This window comes from Cuculus canorus, chromosome 18 (assembly GCF_017976375.1).
Source record: "Cuculus canorus isolate bCucCan1 chromosome 18, bCucCan1.pri, whole genome shotgun sequence".
NCBI lineage: Eukaryota > Metazoa > Chordata > Aves > Cuculiformes > Cuculidae > Cuculus > Cuculus canorus.
The window spans coordinates 288973-311975 of NC_071418.1; the positions used below are offsets into that span (position 1 = coordinate 288973).

At 59.1% G+C, this 23003-nt stretch overlaps 5 protein-coding genes across 30 annotated transcripts in view; 2 read left to right on the forward strand and 3 right to left on the reverse strand.

Moving 5' to 3' along the window:
- Positions 1-4645, reverse strand: part of UNK (unk zinc finger) — a 46076-nt gene extending 41431 nt beyond the window's left edge. For 2 of the 7 annotated variants that reach the window (XM_054083042.1, XM_054083041.1), the window contains exon 1: positions 1987-2150. In XM_054083042.1, coding sequence (XP_053939017.1) covers positions 1987-2084 — 98 coding nt within the window. In that variant the 5' untranslated portion in view covers positions 2085-2150. Of the gene's footprint in view, positions 1-1986; positions 2151-2743; positions 3670-4030 lie in introns of those variants that run through there. The other 5 variants (XM_054083038.1, XM_054083037.1, XM_054083039.1 and 2 more) reach the window with 4 other exon arrangements.
- A 412-nt stretch (positions 4646-5057) lies between these two features.
- On the forward strand, positions 5058-6849 carry LOC104062033 (histone H3.3A). Of its 2 annotated transcripts, none has more exons than XM_054083057.1 (4): positions 5058-5200; positions 5614-5755; positions 5903-6056; positions 6156-6849. In XM_054083057.1, the coding sequence occupies exons 2-4, from the start codon at positions 5628-5630 to the stop codon at positions 6282-6284; spliced, it is 411 nt and encodes a 136-aa protein (XP_053939032.1). In that variant the 5' UTR covers positions 5058-5200; positions 5614-5627; the 3' UTR covers positions 6285-6849. The 2 variants fall into 2 exon arrangements, with proteins under 2 accessions (XP_053939032.1, XP_053939033.1); XM_054083058.1 differs by having other exon boundaries at positions 5082-5200; positions 5619-5755.
- On the reverse strand, positions 6843-14491 carry LOC128853954 (uncharacterized). Of its 11 annotated transcripts, none has more exons than XM_054083052.1 (16): positions 13856-14491; positions 13194-13301; positions 13037-13109; positions 12796-12901; positions 12576-12663; positions 11485-11543; positions 11345-11380; positions 10492-10544; positions 10093-10225; positions 9814-10010; positions 9557-9602; positions 9401-9466; positions 8864-8923; positions 8659-8741; positions 8395-8489; positions 6843-7119 (listed from the first exon to the last, which is right to left on the reverse strand). In XM_054083052.1, the coding sequence occupies exons 1-16, from the start codon at positions 13890-13892 to the stop codon at positions 6845-6847; spliced, it is 1515 nt and encodes a 504-aa protein (XP_053939027.1). In that variant the 5' UTR covers positions 13893-14491; the 3' UTR covers positions 6843-6844. The 11 variants fall into 11 exon arrangements, 10 of the variants coding, with proteins under 10 accessions (XP_053939027.1, XP_053939028.1, XP_053939019.1 ...); XM_054083053.1 differs by having other exon boundaries at positions 12618-12663; positions 13856-14490; XM_054083044.1 differs by having other exon boundaries at positions 11485-11843; positions 12618-12663; positions 13856-14490.
- Positions 14492-14518: 27 nt separating this feature from the next.
- On the forward strand, positions 14519-19320 carry GALK1 (galactokinase 1). Its single transcript, XM_054083056.1, has 8 exons — positions 14519-14776; positions 15467-15656; positions 15990-16109; positions 16576-16711; positions 17072-17253; positions 17501-17651; positions 18056-18218; positions 19101-19320. Exons 1-8 carry the CDS (start codon positions 14534-14536, stop codon positions 19170-19172), a joined length of 1257 nt encoding a protein of 418 aa, XP_053939031.1. The 5' UTR covers positions 14519-14533; the 3' UTR covers positions 19173-19320.
- Positions 19321-19616: 296 nt separating this feature from the next.
- ITGB4 (integrin subunit beta 4) overlaps positions 19617-23003 on the reverse strand; it is a 33118-nt gene continuing 29731 nt past the window's right edge. For 4 of the 9 annotated variants that reach the window (XM_054083015.1, XM_054083013.1, XM_054083012.1 and 1 more), the window contains exons 39-41: positions 22705-22869; positions 22142-22258; positions 19618-21580 (exon numbers count right to left, since the gene is read on the reverse strand). In XM_054083015.1, coding sequence (XP_053938990.1) covers positions 21438-21580; positions 22142-22258; positions 22705-22869 — 425 coding nt within the window. In that variant the 3' untranslated portion in view covers positions 19618-21437. Of the gene's footprint in view, positions 21581-22141; positions 22259-22704; positions 22870-23003 lie in introns of all 9 variants that reach the window. The other 5 variants (XM_054083017.1, XM_009563966.2, XM_054083018.1 and 2 more) reach the window with 2 other exon arrangements.

Genomic DNA, 23003 nt, shown 5'->3' on the forward strand with positions numbered 1-23003 from the left:
AACTTGTTCACACAGAGGACCACCAAATCAGTTCCCATATGTTATTGGGAGAACGTTTACAGCGTGAGGTGACCCAGTGTTCAAATCCAAGACTCTCAAAGTATGGCTCGCATCCCGCTGTCAGCGCTGCAGCCCCCAAACTCATCTTTCACTTGTGGTTATTCAGCTTCTCTGCAACTGTTATTTTTAGCATCCATCTGAAAACACACATTCTGCTCTCTGGAAAGAAACTAATCGCACGATCACCTTTGTTCCACACTCTCTCACTTTCCTCCTCTGTCCTTTTCCTTATCCTCCTCCTCCCATTTCTTGAACTTTTTCTTCCACTGTTTCTTTCCTAATCCTCTATTATCCTCGTTTCCACAGTCATGCCTAGCCGTGTTATGACCCTCTTCTTCCTCTATCTAGCACAATTACAATCTCTCTACCTCATCTCCTTGTCATCTGGGTTTTCCCTCTCTGGCTTTTGACCCATTACTTCTCCTTTCTCTGGCATCTCTCTGCTGCTAAGGGCAGCTCCTGCACGCTCCCTGCCACCTCAGCGGGCCTAGCAGGCTTGTTCCTCCAGTTGCTTCTACAAGGCGGTCACATTTTAACTGCAGGCATCACCAGCAATAAAGTCACCTTTGAGGTGGTGGCTCACCACCTCCCTGGAGACCACGATGGGATCTCCACAATGGACAGAACCTCAGAAGCCCTTGTTCTGCCATAGCCTCGGTATTCCAAACAGCCTGAAGGAATTCAAACAGCCTGTGATCCCTGCCACAGGTGCATGGGTGGTATGGATCCGTGCCTCTGCACTCCTTGCAGCCTTCTTTATCCCATGTCTTAAGGTGTAAGCACAGGGAAGAAGCAGATCACCAACTTTGTGAAAGTATGGACTAAAGAACACAGCCAGTGCTCCAAACCTGCCGCTCTCACTGGGTGGGAACATCCACACACGGAGAGATATCAACAATTACTGTGACGCTTTTCTGTACGCAGACAACACCCCAACATGATAACGGCAGACAGCTTGACACACATGTGCTGTTCATGAGGAACAGTCCCAAACGTTTTATGTTCAGGAGGACAGGGAACACTTGACCTGTTCCCACGATTTACATCCCCATCCTCACAGACCCTGCTCGCTCCCTCTGCCCCGTTTTACTGATGGCAGGAAGAGCTGTGAATATCGCTGTGAACATTGCATCCTTGGGACAATGCGCTGGAATGCCGTTCTGCACTTCGGCAGACATCTCGCAGCAAGAAGCCCTCGCTGAGGCACCAGCTGCAGGGATGGCTGTGGGGCAGACCAGGAGGCCGCGCTTCCCTCCGGAGGAACCGCACCGAGCAGGGCGAGGGCGGCGGGAACGGGGCAGGCGCTGCCCGGGATCCACGGGTAACGTTTCCTGCGGGAATCGCTCTCGTAGGGTCCCGTAGAGCGTGGCTGTGGCGAGACCCGAGTCGCCCGCCCCGCGGAGGGGCCCCGGGACCCCCGAAACATCCGCCTTGCGGAGGGGCCCCGCGACGCCCCCTTCTCACTCCGGGACGCGGGGCTGCGCCCGGGACCGCTCCCCCCGCATTAAGGGGACATGGACCAGATCTCCCCAAGCAGGAGGCACGGACTCGGGGCTGCTCCCCCAAACGGGCACAGGGACCGCTCCCCCGTCCCCCAAACGCGCACAGACCGGGGCACCCGTCGCGCACAGGGCACACAGATCCGGAACCCCCAGGGCTGCGTCCCCCCGCTCCCGGACACACGGCCCGGCCCTCGCCCATTGCTGCCCCCTCCCCCGGGACACACGGCCCAGCCCCTCTGGTGCTGCCGCCCTCCCCAGGACACACGGCCCAGGCCTCCCGGACACACGAACCGGGCCCCCCCGGGCCTTCCCCCCTACCCGGGCCCCCCGGCCCCGCCCCCCCGGCCCCGCGGCCCCGCGCGTGCCGCTCGCTGACGTCAGGCGCTGCCGGCGCGCGGGCGGCGGGGAGGCTCCCGCTACGTACGTGTAGTGCTGCGGCTTCTCGGGCTGCGCCTGCAGGGCGCTGGCGGCGCCGGCCGGGCCGGCCGCGGCGGATCCGCCCGCCGCCGGGCCCTTGGACATCGCCGCCGCCCGCCGCGCCCGCCGCCGCCGGGGGGACCTTTATTATTCACTATGCGCGGTCCGCACGGAGGGCGCCGCGCGCAGGCGCCGCCGCCGCCGTCACCTCCTCGGCGCGCGGGGTGCGGCGGGAGTTGTAGTCCGGCCCCGCGCCCGCGCCCCGCCGGCCCGCGGAGCGTCGGGCGGCGGCTTCCGGGAGGCGGCGACTACGGCTCCCAGAGGCCCCCGCGCGGCGCCGCGGGCTGCGCTTCCTGCCTCCTGCGGGGGGCGACGGGAGTTGTAGTCCGAGGGGAGGGGACGCACGGAAGGGCGCCCCCCGGCGGCGGGGCGGGATCGAGGGACCGGCGGCGGGGCGGGAAGCCGCGAGAGTATATGGAGCTATTTGTGGCCGGCGGCCTCACTTCCTTCCCCGCTTCCCGTCTCAGGGAGCGCGGCATCCCAGCCGAAGGGCTATCTCGGTGCTGGCATCGCTCCTCAGTCCCATCCTTCCCCACCCACAGGACGGCAGACTCCAGGAAGGGCCTGCGAACAGCTCTGCAGGAGGAGGAGGAGGAAGGCCCCGCAAGCCCCAGGGAGAACCCACCTCTGAGCAGCTGACACCTGGACGCTGGGCCACCGCGGGACCGATTGCACAGCCCTGTCCTCCCCCAGGATAAACTCACCCCGGAGGGGCTGCGTCCATGGAAGTGAATTCCCATGTGGAGAGCTTCCTCCATAATTTCGCTTTGCTCCCAGGGGAGGAAACGATCCGAGCTTCTTTTAACAGGACTTTGATCTCCTGGGCTGCACACAGAACCGCTTCCCGCCTGGGATCCGCTGGCAGGTGGTAAAGGGCAGGGAGGATTTGTAACACAAACACCTTTTCACCTCCACCAGCACACGCAGGGTGTGGGACATTAATAACAAACTGTGGGGCCAGTTGTGTGCTGCCCAGGCAGCTGGTGAGGAAGGAAAGCACTGCGCTAATTCTCGTTTACATGGATTCCGCGTCACTGCTTGCAGGCTTGCACTGGGGTGATTTAGGAGCTTATTCCCTGTGTTTGGAGGAACAAGTCACAGGCTGTGTATACCCTCTGATTCATCCAACAACCCTCCTAGGGAGGCTGGAAGGCTGCAATTATGCAGCTCTTGGTCAAGTAGGACAAATTTGTGTAAGTATTTCAGTTTACACTTACGTAACACACCTCTATGCCCCACTGAAAATCACTGCCACTGATGAACCTGTGAAAAAAATCAATTATCAAAAAATCCTGCTCAAACCAGCCCCAATCTGTGCTTTGCTATTTGGAAACCAGAGAGCGAAGCCCTCGTTCAATGATGTTTAATTGACAATCTGGTACCGATACCGTTTCCTCCTCCAGCTCAGTCTCACAGCTGGCTCAGTCTCATAGCCGGGACAGCTCACCCCTGGCTCTGCCAGGCAGCACGGAAGGTTCAGGCCATGCCCAGTGAGTGTGCCCAGGGTGGACTCACTTCCATCTTTGAGCAGGTCCTTGTTAGTGTCTGCCTGTTTGCTCACCCCAGCTTTGGTGTGGGTGCTCTTCCCTCGGTCTGTTTCATCCAGGTAGATGCATGTCTTTTCTCCAGTCTGAAAGAGAGCAACAAATCAAAACCATCTCTGAGATGAGAAGCGTTAGCAGCCATTGCTAGGAAAACACAGTAAAGGCATCATCTATGGAGCCTCTCAGCCCCTGGGAGCAAGCATTGTGTGCTGGTCTCCCGGCATCAGTGACAGTGGAGGAGCTCTGAGAAATAACAAATTTAAAGCATACGCTGTTACCATCAGAACAGGTTTTGAAATGCATGAACAACTTGGATGGAAGTCTTTTATTTCTGGTTTTCCAAAATGCGTACAAGTGGGATGGTTGTTCACCTACCCCTCCATTGATGCACAGTATTTTGTCACTGATAAACAAGTAATGTTTTCTTTCACAAGAAAGAAAATTAACCTGAAAATGAGGACCAGAGGCAGGGGAGATGCACAGGAGATGCCATCCCTCTGGCAGCCCCAGCCCGGGTGCCCACGGTCTTGTCGCACCATATTGGCGTGTGTTTGCTTGATTTACCTGTGTAGGCAGAGGAGTCAGAGACGCTCCATATGAGCTGAGCTCCTATGCGGGGTCAATCCTTGCTGCCCAGCACGCCATGTCTTGGCCCAAGACACTTGCCCATGCATGGGAGATGCAAAACCTCACACCAAGCCTGCCGAGTTCCCAGACACCTTTGGGAGCGGCAGCCGAGCATGTGGCTGCTTGTGTTCACTCTGCAGCCCACGTTCTACACCTGCGGGGCAGGTGGGACCCGTTCCTCCCGACGGAGGAAGCCTTCCTACCGGGTCCACACACGGTGCGAGCCTCGCACCGCGAGGCATAACCGCGAAGGCAGCGACCTCCGCGACAGACACCCGCTTCCTACTCGCCCTCCCCGGTGCCGTCGATAGGCAACGCGGCTCGCAGCGAGCCCTGCCCGCAGGCGGGGGCACCCGCGGCTGCGCGAGGTCAGCGGGCGCTGCGGGACGCCGGAGGCGCTGCCGGACCCCGCGCCCCGCGGGCCCCGCGCCCCTCGGACCGGGCGCTCCCGGGGATGCGGGGGGCGCCGCCGGCCCCGGCACCGCGCGGCAGGGCGGGCGCCGCCCGGGGCGCCCGCCCGGGGGCGGCCGAGGCCCCGCCGCCCCCCGCACCGCTCCCATTGACTCCCATTGTGGAGCTTCGCGACCGAGGGTAGGATCCAACCCTGCCCCGTTTCGTCCAATCAGCGCGCGGGACGCCCGCCGGCCGCCCATTGGCCGCTTCTGCCCGCGCGGCGCCCAATCGCGAGCGCGCTTTAACAACCAATCAGCGCGCGCACCCGCGCCCAATCAGCGCGGAGGAGCCGCAGCACGGCCTTTGTGTGCCGTGACGTCACGGCGCCGGCGGGGGTCCCGGCCAATGGCGCGGCGCGCTGCCGCCGAGCTCTCTGACGTCAGCGCGCCGCGCACCGCCCCTCCTATAAAAGGCGCGTCCCCGCGGCGGGGCGAGCGCAGTGAGCGGGTGCGGGGCTGCCGGGCGGTCGGCGCGGCAGCGGCGCAGGCTTCGGGGCGCAGCGGCTACCGGTACCGGTGCTTCCTTCTGCTCCCAGCGGTGAGTGCCGGGCGGCGGGTCCGCATGGCAGAGGCGCATCCCGCGACGAGTGCAGCGGCCGGGCCGTGCCGGGCCTGGCGGCCTGCGCGCGACCGCGTCCCATCCCCCCGGAGCACGGCGCTGGCGGCCGCGGCTCGGTGCGCGGCACCAGCGAGGGGAGCGGCCGCGCGGGGGCGGAGGCAGCGGCGGCTCCGCCTTCCTTCGCTGCGGAGCCCGCTGGCCGCCTGCCCCCACCCCCCCACAACCCCCGCGGCCGAGGGGGGCAGCCCGCGGCTGCGGGGAGAACGGCGGGGGCGGCAGAGCCGGCAGCTGCGGCTGGGACCGAGGAGGGGCGGGAAGGGTTGGGGGAAGGTGGAGCTGGAAGAACGAAGGGACAGGGGGGAGCCCTGCGTCACGCGTGGCTGTTCCGGCAGGTCAGTGAGGAGTCATGGCCCGCACCAAGCAGACCGCCCGCAAGTCCACTGGAGGGAAGGCTCCGCGCAAGCAGCTCGCAACCAAGGCGGCGCGGAAGAGCGCTCCCTCTACCGGCGGCGTCAAGAAGCCGCACCGCTACAGGTGGGGCCCTCGCTCACTCGCTCCCGTTCCTTACCCTGCGGCCCCTGCCTATGTCACCCTTTCCCCTGCAGCCCCTGCCTGCTCACCCAGTCCCCTTCACCCCCCTGCGATCGCTGCCTGCTTATCTGCTCCCTTTCCTCTGACTAGGCCGGGCACTGTCGCTCTCCGTGAGATCCGTCGTTACCAGAAATCGACGGAGCTGCTGATCCGCAAGCTGCCGTTCCAGCGGCTGGTCAGAGAAATCGCCCAGGATTTCAAAACAGACTTGAGGTTCCAGAGTGCGGCCATCGGCGCACTGCAGGTACTGCTAGGGGCCTGGCGGGCCTGGCGCTGAACCCTGGCACTGAGCATGCTCTGTCGAGCGTTTTTAACGACATTTCTTGTTGTGCTCTCGTGACAGGAGGCCAGCGAGGCATACCTGGTGGGGCTGTTCGAAGACACGAACCTGTGCGCCATCCATGCCAAGAGAGTCACCATCATGCCCAAAGACATCCAGTTGGCTCGCAGGATACGGGGGGAGAGGGCTTGAGCGAAGGCTGTTTTTATGGTGTTTTGTAGTAAATTCTGTAAAATACTTTGGTTTTAATTTGTGACTTTTTTTGTAAGAAATTGTTTATAATATGTTGCATTTGTACTTAAGTCATTCCATCTTTCACTCAGGATGAATGCGAAAAGTGACTGTTCACACAGACCTCAGCGACGCGGGCTGCGCCGCAGTGACAAGTTGCTAATATGCAGAAGGGATGGGTGATCTTTCTTGCTTCTCGTGCATGTTTCTGTATGTTAATGACTTGTTGGGTAGCTGAACTTGTAAGGTACTAGAGTTGATATAAATGTGTACAGGGTCCTTTTGCAATAAAACTGGTTATGACTTGATCCAAGTGTTTAACAGCTGGGGCTGTTAGTCTGACCATACATCACTGTGATCAAACGTGGGCGTTTGTAGGGCAGAGCGACAAGTCTTAACCACAGTGTAACTTACAGTTTCCTAAAGACGTAAACCTGGCAGCTATAGAATACACTATGTGCATTTATAATAGCTATTTTATATATTGTAGTGTCAACATTTTTAAATTAAATGTTTTACATTCACATGTGAGGAGTCCTTGTTGTTTGGTTTGCATGGGCTGAAGCAGCTTCTGACCATGGCAGCGGGGGTGTTCTGTCCATCAGCATAGAAGGGGCCCTGGGTGCTCTGGGATGGAGCTTGGCTGCTCTCCAGCATCTGCTGTTTCTGGGACGGGGCTTTCCAGTAAATGCAGGGGAAGGTGATTCAGAGTGGTGTGACTGGTCTGCCCAGAGCAAAGCCACCAGTGCATCTGGGTGCCAAGGTGGGGGTGTGTGTGCAGTTGTGATGGTGGTTCCTGTGGGAATCGGCATGTGATGGAGCCCCAACAGAGGGTAGTGCTGAGGGGGGAAGCTGCTGGTGTGCCCTGACCCTGTGAGGCTCTGGTCCCACCAAGCTGCTTTGAGGAAGCACAATTGAACTCAAACCCTCCCTCAGAGCAGCGCTCAGGCTCTGTGAGGGCAGGTCTAGTGTTCTCGGTGGTGTCTGGAAGCAGCCGAACGTGGCTGGGCTTGGGTGGAGGAAAGCTGCCCCGACTGCAGCTGAAACAGGTAATTAACATGAGATGGGACTGCACACAGCTCCCTTGGGAACAGGCTGTGCTGGTACGGCGCAGGGAGATGGAGTGCCAGGAAGTGGCTTAGCCAGCTCATCGTGGTTTATTGCAGTGACATTCAAAGCACCACAGCAGAAGTGGCGTCTTGGAAGAAGAGCAGCAGTAGCTCACGCTGGCCCTCAGTGTGGTGTTTGAGGAGCAGACACGTTTCCAACTTTTACTTCCACAGCAACAGCCTGTCGGGGGCTTGGAACCCATCCGGGAGCCGGGGCTTTCCCTTATCAGACAAACCACTCTGTGTGCTTAAATCCTGCAGCTGGGGAACAGGCGATCCTTATTGGGCACTCCCACCTCATTTCCTCAACACCCTTCTACGCGGCACCACGCCTACTTGGAACAAGCACTGCTAAAACTGTGTCCTAAAATGGCCGGAGATGGGGTTTCAAATGAGGATTTTCCTCACTGCTAAACCTGTAGGGGAAAAGCTTTCCTTGCATCTGAATTGTGAACTAAATTGGCAACACCGAGTGCTCTCCAGGTCTGGCCTGGGGGCAGGGATGTCCCCACAGGGCACCAGAGTGGCCCATGGCCCGAGCCATGTGCGGGAAGCACCCGCAGCCTGCGTTGAGGCGGGGTAGGAATAAGAATTCCAAGGGATGGGATTTATGAATGTGCAGTTTGGTGCTAAACTGCAGGAGCAGGCTGGGCTCCTGCAGGAAAGGTGTGTTTTAAATAACACCCCTCGAAAACAATGCTTCCTCCAAGCTCTCAGTGCAAACAATGAACCATCTGGGAATGCCTGGAAGCTGCTGCTTAAAATAAACCCATTGTCAAGAAGAAACAAACACCCACACAAACCCCAAGCACACCAGAAAACCCTGTCACAGAGCCTCTCCCTCCCAGTAACCTCAGCACAGAGAAATTCAGCAGACAGGGCGAGGGGGGGACCAGGGCAGCAGTTCCTGGTGCTCCACACGCTCACTATGACGGTGCTGAGGACAGAAAGCCTTCCCTTACCGATGCTCCTGACGATTTCCTCACACTCCTGCTCAGAACGCGCTGCAAACACCAGGCAGTCAAACGTGCTCCCGCCAGGGCTCTCCAAGGAAGTGCTAAAAATGGAAACACGTACATTAGCCAGCAGAAAGCACGGCTCTAAATACCCAGTGCTGGCTCGTAACCACGACAGAGACCCTGCAGCTGCTCTGGACGCTGCTTGTTTATTCTCTGAGCCCTGCACCTCTCTCCATCCCTCTCCCCAGGCCCAGAGGCAACACTCACGCCACGCAGAAGGCCAGCAAATTGCGGCTGTCAGCACAGCGTCCCACGCAGGAGATGCAGGGGTAGGGGTAGCGGCCCAGGAGCTGCAGGGGGACAGGAGGGGACGGTGGTGGGCGGCAGCAGTCCCTGCCAGCCTCGGTCCTGGTGGAAACCGGTGGGGTGCCCCACGCCACGACATCGGCAGCCTCGGGAGTCACTCGCTTACCTTGGAAGAGGCCTTCTCCTGTACAAGGATCTCTGCTTCCTTCACATCAAGTAAAACCTCCTGGATGAAGGTGTAGGGGAGAGGCCTCGATCACCACAGCCTCTCAGCTCTGGTTTTAATAAGACACTTACAAGAGAAAGATTACTCAAAAGCAGAGGTGACAAAGCACAGTCAGGCACAACTTTTCAAGGAGTTCTCTCTGTGCTGCAGTTTTTTTTACTACCCAGTGCTCTCACACTGGAATCTTTTCACAAATATAATCCCCTAAAGCTCAAGCAAAAGCCACCTGAGCACTAAAGACACCTCCCCCACCGCAGTTTTCCAAGAGCTTTCCTGCAGGTGGTTTTATGGGTTTTTTTCCCCTTAATGCACTTCCCTGTCCTGCCTGCAGAGATGCTTCCAGCCTGAAAAACCCCACAGGGCTGTGGGGTGGTGGATGCTCAGCCAGGCTGAGTGAACCCGGAGCCAGCAGGAAAAAACATTCCTGGACAGAGACTGCATTTCCCTGCTGTTTTCCCACACAGCCGAGTTGCTCACCCACGCTGCTGAGTGCTGCTCCAGCACGGTGGGGATGGCCCAGCCCAGCACCTCTTTGCCACCATGCTGAAATGGAGCGGGAAGGCAGGATTAACCCCGGGCACATCCCAGAAGGGACAGTTTACCCCCAGGCACGTCTCTGCCCCATCGCCGCACCTTCCCAATGCCAGCCTGGCCCAGGTACCGCAGGGCGTAGAGTAGCCTGGGGAGAGAAGGGTTGGGGGCAGCAGAGCAGGGGCCCCGTGCCCTGTCCTGTGCCCTCTGCAGGGGATGTTCACAGCCCCCCACTGCCCGCAGGTTATGGGGCAGCTTTGGCCCAATGGCCCTGAGCAGAGACCGAGGATAGTGTGAGCATGGGGCTGCCCTGATGCCGGGGCCCCCAGTGCAGGGGGTCCCTGCAGCACCATCCATACCTGCCCCCCTGCAGCCCCCGCGGGTCCCCCTCAGCCCTGCACCGGGGGCTGCGCTGCAGCTGGAAGCAGGGCTCCTGCTCCTTCAGCACCTTCAGGTAGGGCATCAGCGGCTCGTAGACCTCCCCGTCGTGCCACCGCCACCGCAGCAGGCGGAGGCTGAGAGGTTGTCCCTTCACCTTCTGCAGTTCAGCCCCAGCCTGGAGCAGGGAAGCAGAGAGAAGGATGAGGGGGAGATGGGGGCAGGAGAGGGGGACACGCCAGCCCTCTGTCCTCACCCACCTGCCCGTTGTAGGCATTTCTCAGTGAGCAGCCATTGATCTCATCGAGGACGTCGCCGGCCAGCACCACCTCATCCAGCTCTGCTTGGCTCTCTGGGAGCACCTTGGTGATGAAGACTCGGCCGTCCACGTACCTGAGGGTGCAGCCGAGTCCCGGCTCAGCACGGGGACCAAGCCCAGCTTCCCCAGCCCTTCTGTACCATCAGTGATGTTTCACCAGTACATGGAGGCAGCAAAAAGCCACCCCACAGACAGCAGACGCTGGTGAGGCTGAGCTGACAGGGAGAAGAGCACCCAAGACAGCCCCAATGGGAGATTTATCTCCTCTTTTGGGGGGAGTTTGCACGCCGTGGTGTCCAGATCCTGCTGGAGAGTGGGGAGGATGATCAATGGCTCCTACCTGAGCACCATCCCCAGCGCTCGGCACGGGACTGTCTCATAAGTGATGCACACCTGGAAGAAAGTGGCTGGTGACAGTGGCCCTATCAATGGCCACAGGACACCCAGGGGGGGTGACCAGGATGAGGAAGAGGATGGGGACCCCTTGCCCTGAGTTGTTTCTGGCACTGTTGCCAAATCAAGGCTTCAGGACTCAGGAGACACTGGTCCCCAGTGCCCCTGACTGGGCTGGGGACATAAGTGCCTCTCCTGGGACTCAGCTGTACCAAGACCCTGGAGGGACAAACCTGCCAGATGGATGGGATGGCAACGCAGTGGGTGAGCCGTTAGCTGGGTGATGAGCCCTCCTCCCACATCCCACACATCCAGTGCAGCTGAGGGAGCGCTGCCGCCCATGCCCAAAGCCACAGCCGTTCCCAGCAGCACTTACTGTCACATTGCATTAGCTAGAGACCCGAAACGCGGCCAGATTGGCCGGGAGCGCCTGCTGTTGGAAATGCCCAAAAGCCAGCGGGATCCCAGCCTCTGCTACTTGGCGCGTGCCAAAACCAGCCCCAAAGCCACCTGGAGCTTTTTCTGTCAGCAATTTAGGCCTGTATACTACTCTTGCTTTTTACTCCCAGGAATGCTGGGATCTGCTCCTGGTGACAGCATGGGCACCCAGAAGGATCAGGCCTCGGTGGCAGAGGCAGCTCTGCTCGTGCTGGTGAGCCTGAGCCAATCCGCCCCGGCTGCGGCCAGGTGGACGTTGCAGGCGATCCCTCCTCGCCAAATCATTCCTTATCTCCCTCGTTTGACTTTGCAGTGAGGGCTGGGCAGTGGAGAGACGGCTGTGGGGAGAGGCAAGCCCTTACCGGCAGCAGCCAGCTTTCGTCCAAGAAGCTGCAGTTCTGCAAACAAAGGAGTGCAAGCACCGTGGGTGCCGGCAAGGAAGGAACCGGGGCCACACCAGCAGGTGTGGGCTCGCCCCTACCCCGCCGATCCATCACCGTACTTGCAGGTCCAGGCAGAAATCCATCTCTGCCAGCACCAGCAGCAGCGAGAGGAAAGGCTCTGCCGAGGGATGGGGAAGAGAGGCAGCGTCACCATCAGGCTCCTGCCAGCCACAGCCTCGTGGGGATGTGGCCGAGGTGCAAATAAAGCCCTTTGCCGCGCAACTGATGAGCCCTGGGCAGCGGGCGCCTGGGAGCATCCCGGCACCGGGGCACTCAGGTTGCTGCCAGAGGCTCATCCCAGGCTCCCGCTGCCAGCACGGGGAGAGCAGTGCTGTGTCGTGACGCCCGATTTCCCCAAATTCAGACCAAACTGCCCAGCAAATGCTGCTGACAAGCAACTTTCTCTCCATTTCTGCCCCTAAACAGAAAGTGAAGCTGCGTGGGCTCTCAGCATGAGCCTAGCAATTGCATTGATGATGATCTGCACTCTGCTCATGCACCAGCAGCCCAGGTGATTTATAAGACATCAAGGTACAGGTTTAAAACAGAGTTATTTATCATAATCAAAAGATAAAAGGCTCCCAGCCTGGCCCGCCCCCCGGGAGCATGGCTGCGGGCAAAGGGGTGCAGCCTCCCACTCAGAGCCCCATCTAACCTGACCTTGAACATCTCCAGGGATGGGGCAGCCACCACTTCCGTGGGCAACCTGGGCCAGGGCCTCCCCACCCTCACAGGAGAACGTTTCTTCCTAAAATCTCATCTCAATCTTCCCTCTTTCAGCTGAAAACCATTCCCTCTCATCCTCACCCTACACTCCCTAATCAAGAGTCCCTCCCCAGCTTTCTTGGAGCTCCTTTTCATACTGGAAACTGCTCTAAGGTGTCCCCACAGCCCTCTCCTCTCCAGGCTGAACAACCCCAACTCTCTCAGCCTGTCCTCATACAGGAGGTTCTCCAACCCTCAGACCATCTCTGTGGACTCCTCTGGCCTCCTTCCAACAGATCCATGTCCTTCCTGTGCTGTGTTTAAACATTTACACCTCTTTTACCAGATTTATATTTTGCCACTGAGTTTGGGTTCAAGAAATCCCATTGGATTGTTTCCCCCTGTCCCACCAGCAACGTGGTGTCAAAATGCTTGCAGCAGCCACCTGGGGCAGGTCCCATCCCACCTCGGAGGAGCTGCATCTTACCCAGGAGGTCTTCATTGCCAAGGATGGAGCTCACCGGATCATAGAACTGGAACAAAGGGAAATGCCCATCACGCTGCTGATGCACTGCCCACTGCCCTCGGGAAGTGACTCCTGCCGAGTGTCGCACCTCCAGGAGCTGCGGGCTGCGCACCAGCTGCTGCACGGCAGCCGCCAGCACCTTTCCTTGCAGGGCCAAGCGCAGGAAGCATCGTCCGCGGCCCTGCGCCGTCCGCGCCTTCACACAGCTGCCTGCCTTCTGGATGCTGACGGAGAAAGGGGTCGGCCTGTTTGGGACACGGGAAGGGCTTGGGTTGGAACTTTGGTGCCACTTGGGAGCATCCTCACTGCACGCTGGGATGAGCAAGTTGTGACGGATGCTGCCGTGGCCTGTTTTTTTAGCCTGGATTGGGTTTACTCACCTGCCGCCATCCTCCACGGGAAGCTGCTCCAGCCAGTGCCAATAATCCCGTCTCCTGAAGCCCCAGGCCGGCTCTGCGGGAGAAAGGGAATGCGAGGCCCCTCACCACAGGCACTTGGACGCCGCCACCTGCTCCCAGGGCACGGAGAGACACTCACGTCGCAGCCCCTTGCGCAGGATGCTCTCCAGCAGCTGGCAGAGGGAGGCGAGGAGTGGCGAGGTGTCGGAGCACGGCCCCCCACTCTCCCGTAGCCACAGCACCCCACCTGCAGGACAGGGCATCAGCACCCGAGGGAGCAGCCCTGTGCCCAGCCCGGGGGGCACGGGGCTGCGTTTGGCACACCGGAAGGTTGTGACCCTCACCACTGCCAGGCAGAGATGCAGGGAAACGTCCCCAACGCCACGGCAGCAGCGAGGGAGCGAATGGCGGGGCAAGTGGGGGCTGCTCTGCCATGGTGACCCTAGCTCCTTCCTGGTTCGTGTTCATCCAGCCCTGCCGGGGCAGCGGGGACCAACCACCGCGACGCCGGGGAGCAGGGACCGGGGTTGGGGGCAGCTGAAGCCACTGGGGGAGCAGGGACAGGTCCCACTGGGGCAGCTGGGGGGAGCGGGGGGAGCAGGGACTGGCCCGGGAGCAGCTGAGGCCACCGGGGGAGGTGGGGACCGGACCCGCTGGGGACACCGGGAACCAGGGACCGGTCTGGGAGAGAAGCCGAAGCCACCGGGGACCAGCCCCACCGAGGGGGAGCAAGGACTGCCGTGGGGGGGCGGGCCAAGAACGCCGGGGGAGCGGGGACCGGAGCCGAGGGGCCGCGCTCACCTTTCAGGGCGCTCAGCAGCGGCTCCTTCCTGGCCATGGCCGGGCTCGTCCCTCTGGGGTCTGAGCGGAGCCGCAGCTGCGGGCAGCGACCCGCACGCACAGCCCCGCGAGCGGGCACCCAGCGACACCGAAAATACCGCAAAGCAACTCTCTAGGAGTGGTTTAGAGTTGTAGGAAGGGAACACCCTTCAGTCGGGGCTGGGCAGCAGGAGGCAGCGATCCCCATCGATCCTGGGCAGCCAGACAGGAGCTGGGGCAGAACGCATTCCCTACTTACGCACACGTGGATAAATCTGTGACCTTCCAAGGACTCATTTTAATGTTATTATGAATTTCACACCAGTCCAATCTCTTGCTCGTTTGGATCTGGCTCCAGCTCTGCCTGACCTTGCGTCTGAGAGAGGGAAACGCTGCAAACAGAGGGGATTAGAGCAAAAGAGACCCGTGTTCAGCACAGACCAGACCGAGCACACGATCCTAGAAGGACACTCTGACTTTCAAAAAGCACAGTTACTGAGATAAACTGAACTGTGTTTTATCTTCTATGCAAAATATTCCACTGTTTGTTACAGTAACTCCTCCCCATAGCGCGGGCGCTGCGCGGTTCCACCCTCCCGGCCCCGCAGCCGCCGCGGGGACCTGAAGCGCTCCGCGACCCGGATTCAAGACCGGTCGGGGATGGGCGGGGCGGCCACGTCAGAGCCCGGGCACGGCTCGGGGCGGATCAAGGGGCGGTCCCGGGGCGGTGCCGGTGGGAGCGCCGCGGCGATGTCGGTGTCCCCGCAGCCCCCGGCGCTGGGCGCCGCCCGCGGGGCTCACGCTGCGGCGTTCGGGGCGGCGGCGCTGGCGGTCTGGGCCCCCGGGCGGGTGAACCTCATCGGCGAGCACACCGACTACTGCGGCGGCTTCGTGCTGCCCATGGTGAGGCCGCCCCGCCGCACCCGCGGGGTCCCCCTGACCCGCACCCCCACCGTCCCTGATCCCGCATCCCCACCGTCCCCGCCGCCTCCCCTGGTGTACTCCGCCCAGGACCTGCGGGACATCCGGGCTCCCCCCACCCCGGCACCGCTGGGGCTCGGAGCAGGACCTGGTGCTTGAGCCGGGGCCCCGGCCCCTAAATCCCTGCGGGGGAGGCGATTCACCCTCCCCGCCCCCCTTGGAGGAGCTGAAGCCTCTTGTGCAACCGGTCTCTCATTTCCCCATTCCGGAGAGCGATGGCCCGGAGCGGCTGAGGCTCCCTGTCCCAGCTCCGCAGGGAAGCCCCACTAACTCGAAATCAAAGCTGCGGCTCGTTATTCTGCGGCCAAACAGCGTGGGAGCAGGGCGGCTGCGTGTCCCTGCAGGCAAGAAAACTTCCCGAAGCCTCTCAGGTCCCTATCGTGGAATTCTGGTCCCCTGAGCCCACAGCCCACTCCCGGCGCTGAGCTGGGGTGCTCAGTCACGGCAGTTCAGCGCAGACACTGACTCTGCGGCATTAAATAGCCAGAAAGGTCAACGTGGTGAGGAGTGGTCAACAAGGTGAGGTCAACGTGTTGTGGGGAGAACTGCAGGTGCCACGGTGAGTGTCAGCAGCCCTGGCTGTCCCCTGGTCTGAGCCACCTCTCCCCGCAGGCCCTGCATCTGGGGACGGTGCTGGTGGGATCCCCCACGCAGGATGGGACCATCTCCCTCCTCACCACCTCGCCGGAGGCGGATGAGCCACGCAGGGTGCAGTTTGCGGCTCCCTGCCCTGGCAGCGCCTTGAGCCCCGGGCAGCCTCGCTGGGCCAACTACATCAAGGGCGTCATCCAGCACTACCGGGGTAAGGGCCAGGCTGCGGGCGGGTCAGAGCCCCCTGCACATGGTGCCAGTGCACGACACCCAGCTTTCGGCATGCTCCAGGGGATCTTCCAGTGCCAGCGCAATCCCACGGCTGCCAGAGTCCAGCAGAGATGCCGTCAGCTCCAGACCCCCGTGTTTGGGGGGTCTCCCAAATAGGAGAGTGCAATAGGGTGCTATCTGATCAATGACCCACTCGCTGTGGGTTTTACAGCGGGATATCAGACAGTGGCTCTGCCCCATCAGACCTGTGGGGCAGGATGGCTGCCAGCCCTGCGCGGGCTCACCAGCCACACGGTCCTTTCTGTTCCCGCAGGGGGTCCTGTGCCAGGCTTCAGCGCCGTGATAGCCAGCGACCTCCCACTGGGTGGGGGCCTCTCCAGCTCGGCCGCTCTGGAGGTGGCCACTTACACCTTCCTCCAGCAGCTCTGCCCTGGTAAGGCAGCCACTGCCCCAGGACCTCCGTTACGGGTGGGAGCTGGGTGGAGAGGGTGCCCTTGGCAAGATCCCTTCACGCCCTGAGCTGACACCGCAGTGGCTGTGGGGCAGGTCCAGCTCACCCAGCCTGACCTGCCCATGCCCCTAAAGCCCATGGACCACCACTGGGGCTGGCTGGCAGGATGAGAGCTCCTTCCCTTGGGAGCATCTTCCTACCCTCATGTCCCCAGAAATGGAGAGATCTGAGACACCAGTGTCAAATTATTGCATGCAGTTGGATCTGAGGCCCCATGCTGGCACAGATGCCGTGTGCCAGTGCAGGAGCAAGTGCCTGCAGCTGATGCTTTAGCAAAACCCCATTCCGTGGGAAAGCAACCCTTTACCCTTCTGTTTGCTTCCCTGGTCCTAGGGCAAGGGACAAAGGTCCTGGAGCTGCTAACCTGCATCTCTCTGCTCTGGTGCAGATGATGGTGATTTGGTGGCCAAGGCGCTGGCCTGCCAGAAAGCAGAGCACACGTTTGCTGGTGTGCCCTGCGGGATCATGGACCAGTTCATATCGGTGATGGGCAAGGAAGGCCATGCGCTGCTCATCGACTGCAGGTCAGGGCCGGGCTGTGCCCACCTCTTCCCTCTGGCAAATGCAGGGGGAAGTTAACCCCTTGACCCAGCCAAAAATCTCACTGCAGGGCTGGGGCTCCCTGGGGTTCAGTTCCCATGCCTTGAGTCCTCCTCCTGCATCATTTCTGCTGCTTACCTGCTCTGTCTTTCCCACAAAGTCATTAGAGTCTGTTATGGGAGTAATAATTGGGAGGGAGCAAACTGCTTGAGCAGAATCTTAAACTGCCCGACCTTTGCCTCTGTGAAGGTAGGAGCTGCCCACAACATGGTCTCACCAGGCTGGCTGAGGGCTGGAGCAGGAGGGGGGCTGGGCGCATGGCCGGTGCTGAGCTCTCCCTGCAGGTCCCTGGAGACCGTTCCCATCCCGCTGGCCGATGCCAACTTGGCTGTGCTTATCACCAACTCCAATGTGCGGCACATGCTGACAGGCAGTGAGTACCCGATGCGCCGGCGGCAGTGCGAGGAGGCGGCGGCGGCACTTGGCAAGGCCAGCCTGCGAGATGCCACCATGGCCGAGCTGGAAGGTGAGGACGGTCCTGCCCTCGGCTCTGACCGCTTCTCGGGGCAGCAGGTGCTCTGAGCCCCACAGTGTGGGCTGTGACCATGGCGCAGCACCTGGGGTGGGTGGGGGGATGCATGCACTGGGACAGGAGCGTGCCACCAGTGGAGAAGCTCTGGCACAGGATGGTTGCAGGGTGCAGCCATGCTTGCCGCCAGCAGCATCCTGCAGACCCAAGTGGCTTCACTGCAAGGATGCACATACCTCTGCAGCGGCCAGGAGTCAGCTGGGCGAGGAGAAGTACCGGCGTGCCAGGCATGTCATTGGCGAGATAGCTCGGACCACTCAGGCAGCACAGGCGCTGCAGGACAGGGACTACTGGGTGTTCGGGAGGCTGATGGTGGAGAGCCACAATTCCCTCAGGTGAGGATGCACCAGCCCTGCGGTCCTCGCAGGGCTCACTGGCCCATGGGTGCAGCAGCAGAGGTGGCCAGAGCTGTCCTGCCCCGTGGTTCTCATGGCTCAGCCAGCTGAGGGTTTAGGAAAAGCCCCACAGGTTTCTGTGCCGGGGTGCTGGGACGAGGCAGCCGGTGAGGTTCATTACAGACAGGGGCTGCCTGCAGCAGCGCCCAGTGGGTCCTCAATGCTCACAGCCTCACTCACATGTACGTGCTTACAGACAGACAGCAGGGGTGGGACTTGCACCATCCTGCACTGCACTGCTTTGCTGCAGCGATGGGTACACCAGGAGGCGTTTCAGCTGTTACTGGTGCAGGGGCTGTGGCTGGGATGTGAGAGAGGGCTGACCGCTGGTCTCCTCTCTGCAGGGACGACTATGAAGTGAGCTGCCCAGAGCTGGATGAGCTGGTGGCGGCAGCCCTGGAGGTCGATGGGGTTTATGGCAGCAGGATGACTGGGGGAGGCTTTGGAGGCTGCACGGTGACGCTGCTGGAGGCGGGGGCTGCGGAGAGAGCCCAGCACCACATCCAGGTATGCGGCAGAAAGGTGCCTGGAGATTGACGTAAAGATCCCAAGGAAACATTCCAGCTGAGGTACTTGGAGTTGGTGTAGCCCATCCAGTGCCACACAGGGGCAGCCCCGAGTCTGTTGATGCTACTGAGCTCTTGTGGTCTGTTCAGCACCCTGTTAGTCACAGCGTGGCCCAATGGCCTTGCTGCATTGAGAAAGTGAGCAAAAAAGGTACCAGGGAGCTTCGGGAAAGCTAAATCTATCTAGGGAAAAAACAATCCAGGCTGATGTTGGACAATGCTGAGCTCAGCACCAGCACTTACAGCTCAGTGCTGTCATCAACACTCTAAATCAGCAGCTCAGCGCACACTGGTGGCTGAAAACACCTGCAAAATGGGGGTGTCAGGAAGCGGGGGCTGTGAACGAGGCAGAGCCTCATTTGGCTGCTGCAAGAGATCGTGGTGCACCCTGCAAATAATGGGGAGGATAAAGAAGGGACAGAGGGAGGTGTCTGAAACAAGGAGAGACCAAAAAGGACTGTGCCCCTGCTGTTCAATGAAAAGCTGGGTTTTTCTGCTGTCACTAGAGGCAGCCGAGATTGGTAGCGCCTGCAGGGTCAAGAAGGGGCTAGAAAGTGCCATCTGAGCAGTGCCACGGGGGCTGCGGCAGGGGCAGCATCGATAGATTCCCTGCCCTGCACCACAGATGGCACGAGGGACCCCGAGCAAGGGCCCGGACAGCGTGCTGTCCCAAAAAAACACATCTCAACAGGCAGCGGGGCCAGGTGCACGGCTCGGCTGAGTGGCAGGGCCTGCCCGTACCAGCCCCAAAGCATCCTGGCTGCTCACTGCAGCCCAATGCAGCCCTGGAGCACCAGCAGTCACTGCTCCTATTGTCTCCTAGGAGAAATACAGCGGCACTGCCACCTTCTACCTCACCAAACCCTCTGGAGGGGCAAAGATGCTGCCCCTGTAGAGGAGCGACCGCTGTGCCTGCACTGGGATTGCCTCCCTCGGCGAGGCGGCTGCTTTCCTCGCTGCACAAGGGAATCAGTTTGTCTGTACCATTTGCCGAATAAACACAAAACATTTGCACGGTCCTTCTGGACCTACCTGTCCTGAACTCTGCTGCCGGAGTCGCTGGAGACCTTTCCTCAGAGGAGACTGGTCTAACTCCAGTTCGCACTGGGGTAAGGAGCCGTTACTGGGGATACGGGTTTCGGTGGTGTCCGTGGAGCTGCTGTCGCTGCAGGGAATGGCAGTGGAGGAGCAGCAGGCGCTGAGGCTGAGCAGAAGCCCCTTCTTGGGTATCTGCTCCTGGCGCACGTCCTTCAGCTGCTGCAGGTGCAGCGTGGTGGGGAAGGACTGTTTTAATTATTATAATTTAAAGACAAGGGAAGAGGCAGACTGCAGAGAAAGCATTTATTGAGTGCAATAGGGTGCCATCTGATCAATGACCCGCTGCTGGATCCACCTCAGAGAGGCTGCAATACCACCAGCCCTAATGAACAGATGAAGAAGCAATGCTCTGTAGTGCGAGGCCTCAGTTGGGTGGGCAGTGGGGAGAGCGTGACGCCCTGGAGAGCAGCAGCTGACGAACCCTGCTCTTCTCATAGATAACAGCATAGTCTTTAGTTAAAATGCTTGGAAGTGGGGCTCCCTTTTGAGGCTGTATTCAGTGTTTTACCCTGCCCTACACAGCACAAGTAAAGGGTCGCAGAGTCCTTGTGCAGGAGGAGACACATCATCTGGAGAGGAAGCCCCAGCTACAAAGGAGAGGTGGGAACTGGTAGGCAGGCAGGCTAACACCACTGGTGCTCAGGAAAAACAAATGCTCTGGAAGGCACAGTAAAACCACAGGGCTGGTCAGGTATCTCTTGGCCCAAGTTCAAAGGTAACCTAGCTCCAGCTGCACTCCTGGAGTCTCCTGGGGACTTTACTCACCCCAAACACATACAACCCATCCTGCTCAGATGAACAGCCCATAGAGGAGAGGAAGGTCAGGTAGGGTCAGTGCTGGAAAGTTTTCCTCTGGTTACAAAATAAAAGAACAAAAAGCCCAGGTCCAGTGTCAGATCAGAGCACACAGACGATGCTGCCAGGGAGAGTTCCAGTTGGAAGCTCTGATCCAGAACGGTGGCAGCTGCTGCTTCAGACAGGATCCTTGCTTTCAGCAGGTTCCTCACCACTGCCTCGGCCATCTCCATCCCTCGCTTCCAGGCAGCTCCCAACCTTCCTGCATGTGTGCAGTGCTTGGTGAGCACAGGGCTGGTGGGTGCTGTGCAGGGAGCGGGCCCGGCTGTTGCAGCCTTCTGCTGGAGTCTCTGGTGCTGGAGGGTAAACGGTCAGAGCCCACCAGCTCATCCACAGCCTTTCCACATGGTTTAGTGACCCATGGAGGCTTTCCACACAGTTTAGTGGCCTTTGGTTCAAACCCTTAACTAATTTCTTCCAGCTATTCCTGGATCTCATCCACCTCCATTTTTTTAATAAAATAATAAAATACATTTATATATTTTTATATACCATGAAAACTGTACAATATTGTATGCAAAAAAAAAAAAAAAGCGTCAGAGGCCATCATGAATGACCCTGTACAAACGTACAAAACGCCGTACTTTGCTGTCATGGTACCGAGGGTTAGCAGCAAAGAACAGACACAAAGCAGGGCAGTGAGAAAGTGTTGGTTACCCCAAGCTCCCGCCCTGCAGCTCTCATGTAAAAAACCCAGAACAGGATAACCATCTCCAGGGGAGAGCCAGGCTGCCAGGGAGCCTGAAGCACAGGTGGAATGGTGACCTCTATAAAATCGGGATGTCACCAGCTGGCTTCTCTCAGAACTGAGGACCTGGGCATAAATCATCCCGCTCCATTTATCTAGGGAGGTGGGATTTTTGCAGGTGCATTTGGATGGATGGGCACTGAAGAACGGCATTGGATTGAGTGGGGATTGTTCATGGAAGACATCCCTGTGGACTCTGCAGAACCGAGTCTCTTGCAGAGCAGGACAGGGGGGACAAGCCCTGAAGGATGAGCACACACCTGGTGACCCAGCCATGCCAGAGCTTTGAGTGCACTGAGCTCCAAAGGAAAGGTCCAAAGCTTGAAGTGCCACGGAAGGTCTCTGCCCACAGGAGCAGCTGCCCAGGTACCGCAGCAGTATCTGGATGAAGCTCCCTTGGATCATTCCACAACGTCCTGCCAGCTGAACAGCAGTGTCCTGCTGGCAGCCTGCCCTGGCTCAGGCCTCATAGAACTGCCTCTCCATCTGCCTGGTGAGGGTTCCGCTGGACATCACAGTCCGGCTCACAAACTCTTTGGTGACTTGTTTGGTGAGGGTGCTGCTGGCGCTCTCCACTCGCTGGGTCGTTGTCAACATGGTGTCTGCAATGAGAGGCTGGTGGTCAGGGCACCATGCTGAGTACGAGGCCACAGGGAATAGTATCTGCACTACCTGATTACTCCTTAAATACCACTTCCACTGATGGAAAAACCTCTCCAGATCAAGCAATTTAGTACTTTTCTATGTCACTCAATAAGATGGAATTCCTAACAGCTCCCAGACTTCATATACGAGTCCTTCAGCTCAAGGAGGACGATGCAGGACAACTACAGTGATACGATTAAAGATGGTTCCCACACTTTTCAGAGCAGGAAAAAACAGAGGAGATACAGCCTTACAGGAAGATTTGTGAGTTGGTCCCTAGTGATAGTCCTGCCAGACTTAGAAAACTCATCGTTCCGTCTGTGACCGGGAAACACACAGGAAATGACTGGAACAGCCTCTGGGGCAGAGCAGGGACATGGTGAAAAAAAGGGCCTGATCCTCTTCATCCATCCCACCTGATGGACCCTCTCTCCCTGCCTTTGACATCCTCAGACCTTTGGGCAAGCAGAGTTAGCCTTTGCTTGCCAGGGGTTCCAAAGCAGGCAGCAAGCCCCTACCTGTGAAGTGGGGATCCAGAGAGGAATGGCTCATGCTGGTTTTGGTGGTGTATTCGGTGGGGAAGTTGTACACTTCTTCTCTCATATATTGCTGTCCTCCAAACTGGGAGAAAGTGCCTGTGGAGGAGGAAAAGGGATGAGCCAGGAAACAACAAGGAACTTCCAGCCCCTCAACCCTGTGCAGTGAGCAGCAACAGTCAGCTGAGTAGGTTTCTTTTGCTGACATCAGAGACAGGTTTAGGGGGAACTAGGAGGACTGGGAAGGTCTTATACCCATGCGGTACTAGAAGGTGCCTCCAGGTTTGTGTACCATCAAGTCTAAGACAGAAGTTTCATAACAAACAAAACACTGGCAACAGGTTCTGGAGATCCTCCCTCATTCAGTGCACCAGGACTGGGGCAGTGCTCAGAAGACATGGCATTGTATTCATGGAAGACAGTGTCTCCGTGTCTTTCATGAAAAACAGAGGCAACACCAAAGCTAGAAAGGGACTCTGGGAGTTGAGTCCCCTGATATGAGAGGTTTCTTATTTTTGCACCTTCACAAACTCAAGCTACTGTACCTCCATCCTGAGATTCGATGGTGATGATGCCTTCTCGCTCTGGTCCAAAGCCTTGGGTGGTCTTGGCTTGCACTTTGAATTTGTATGGGACATTCTCACTCAGGTGGGGCACAGTCAGGGTGGTTTCCGGATTGTCTCCTTCGACACAGATATTCCTGGGCTCCCCTAATCCACACAGACACACCAGTGGTGAAGACAGGCAGGAGTGATGGTCCCTCCACACCTCCCCCAGCTCTGGCTGCTGCCCTGGCTTTCCCAGAGCTCTGTGACACCCACTGACTCTATGATTGCAACTGGTT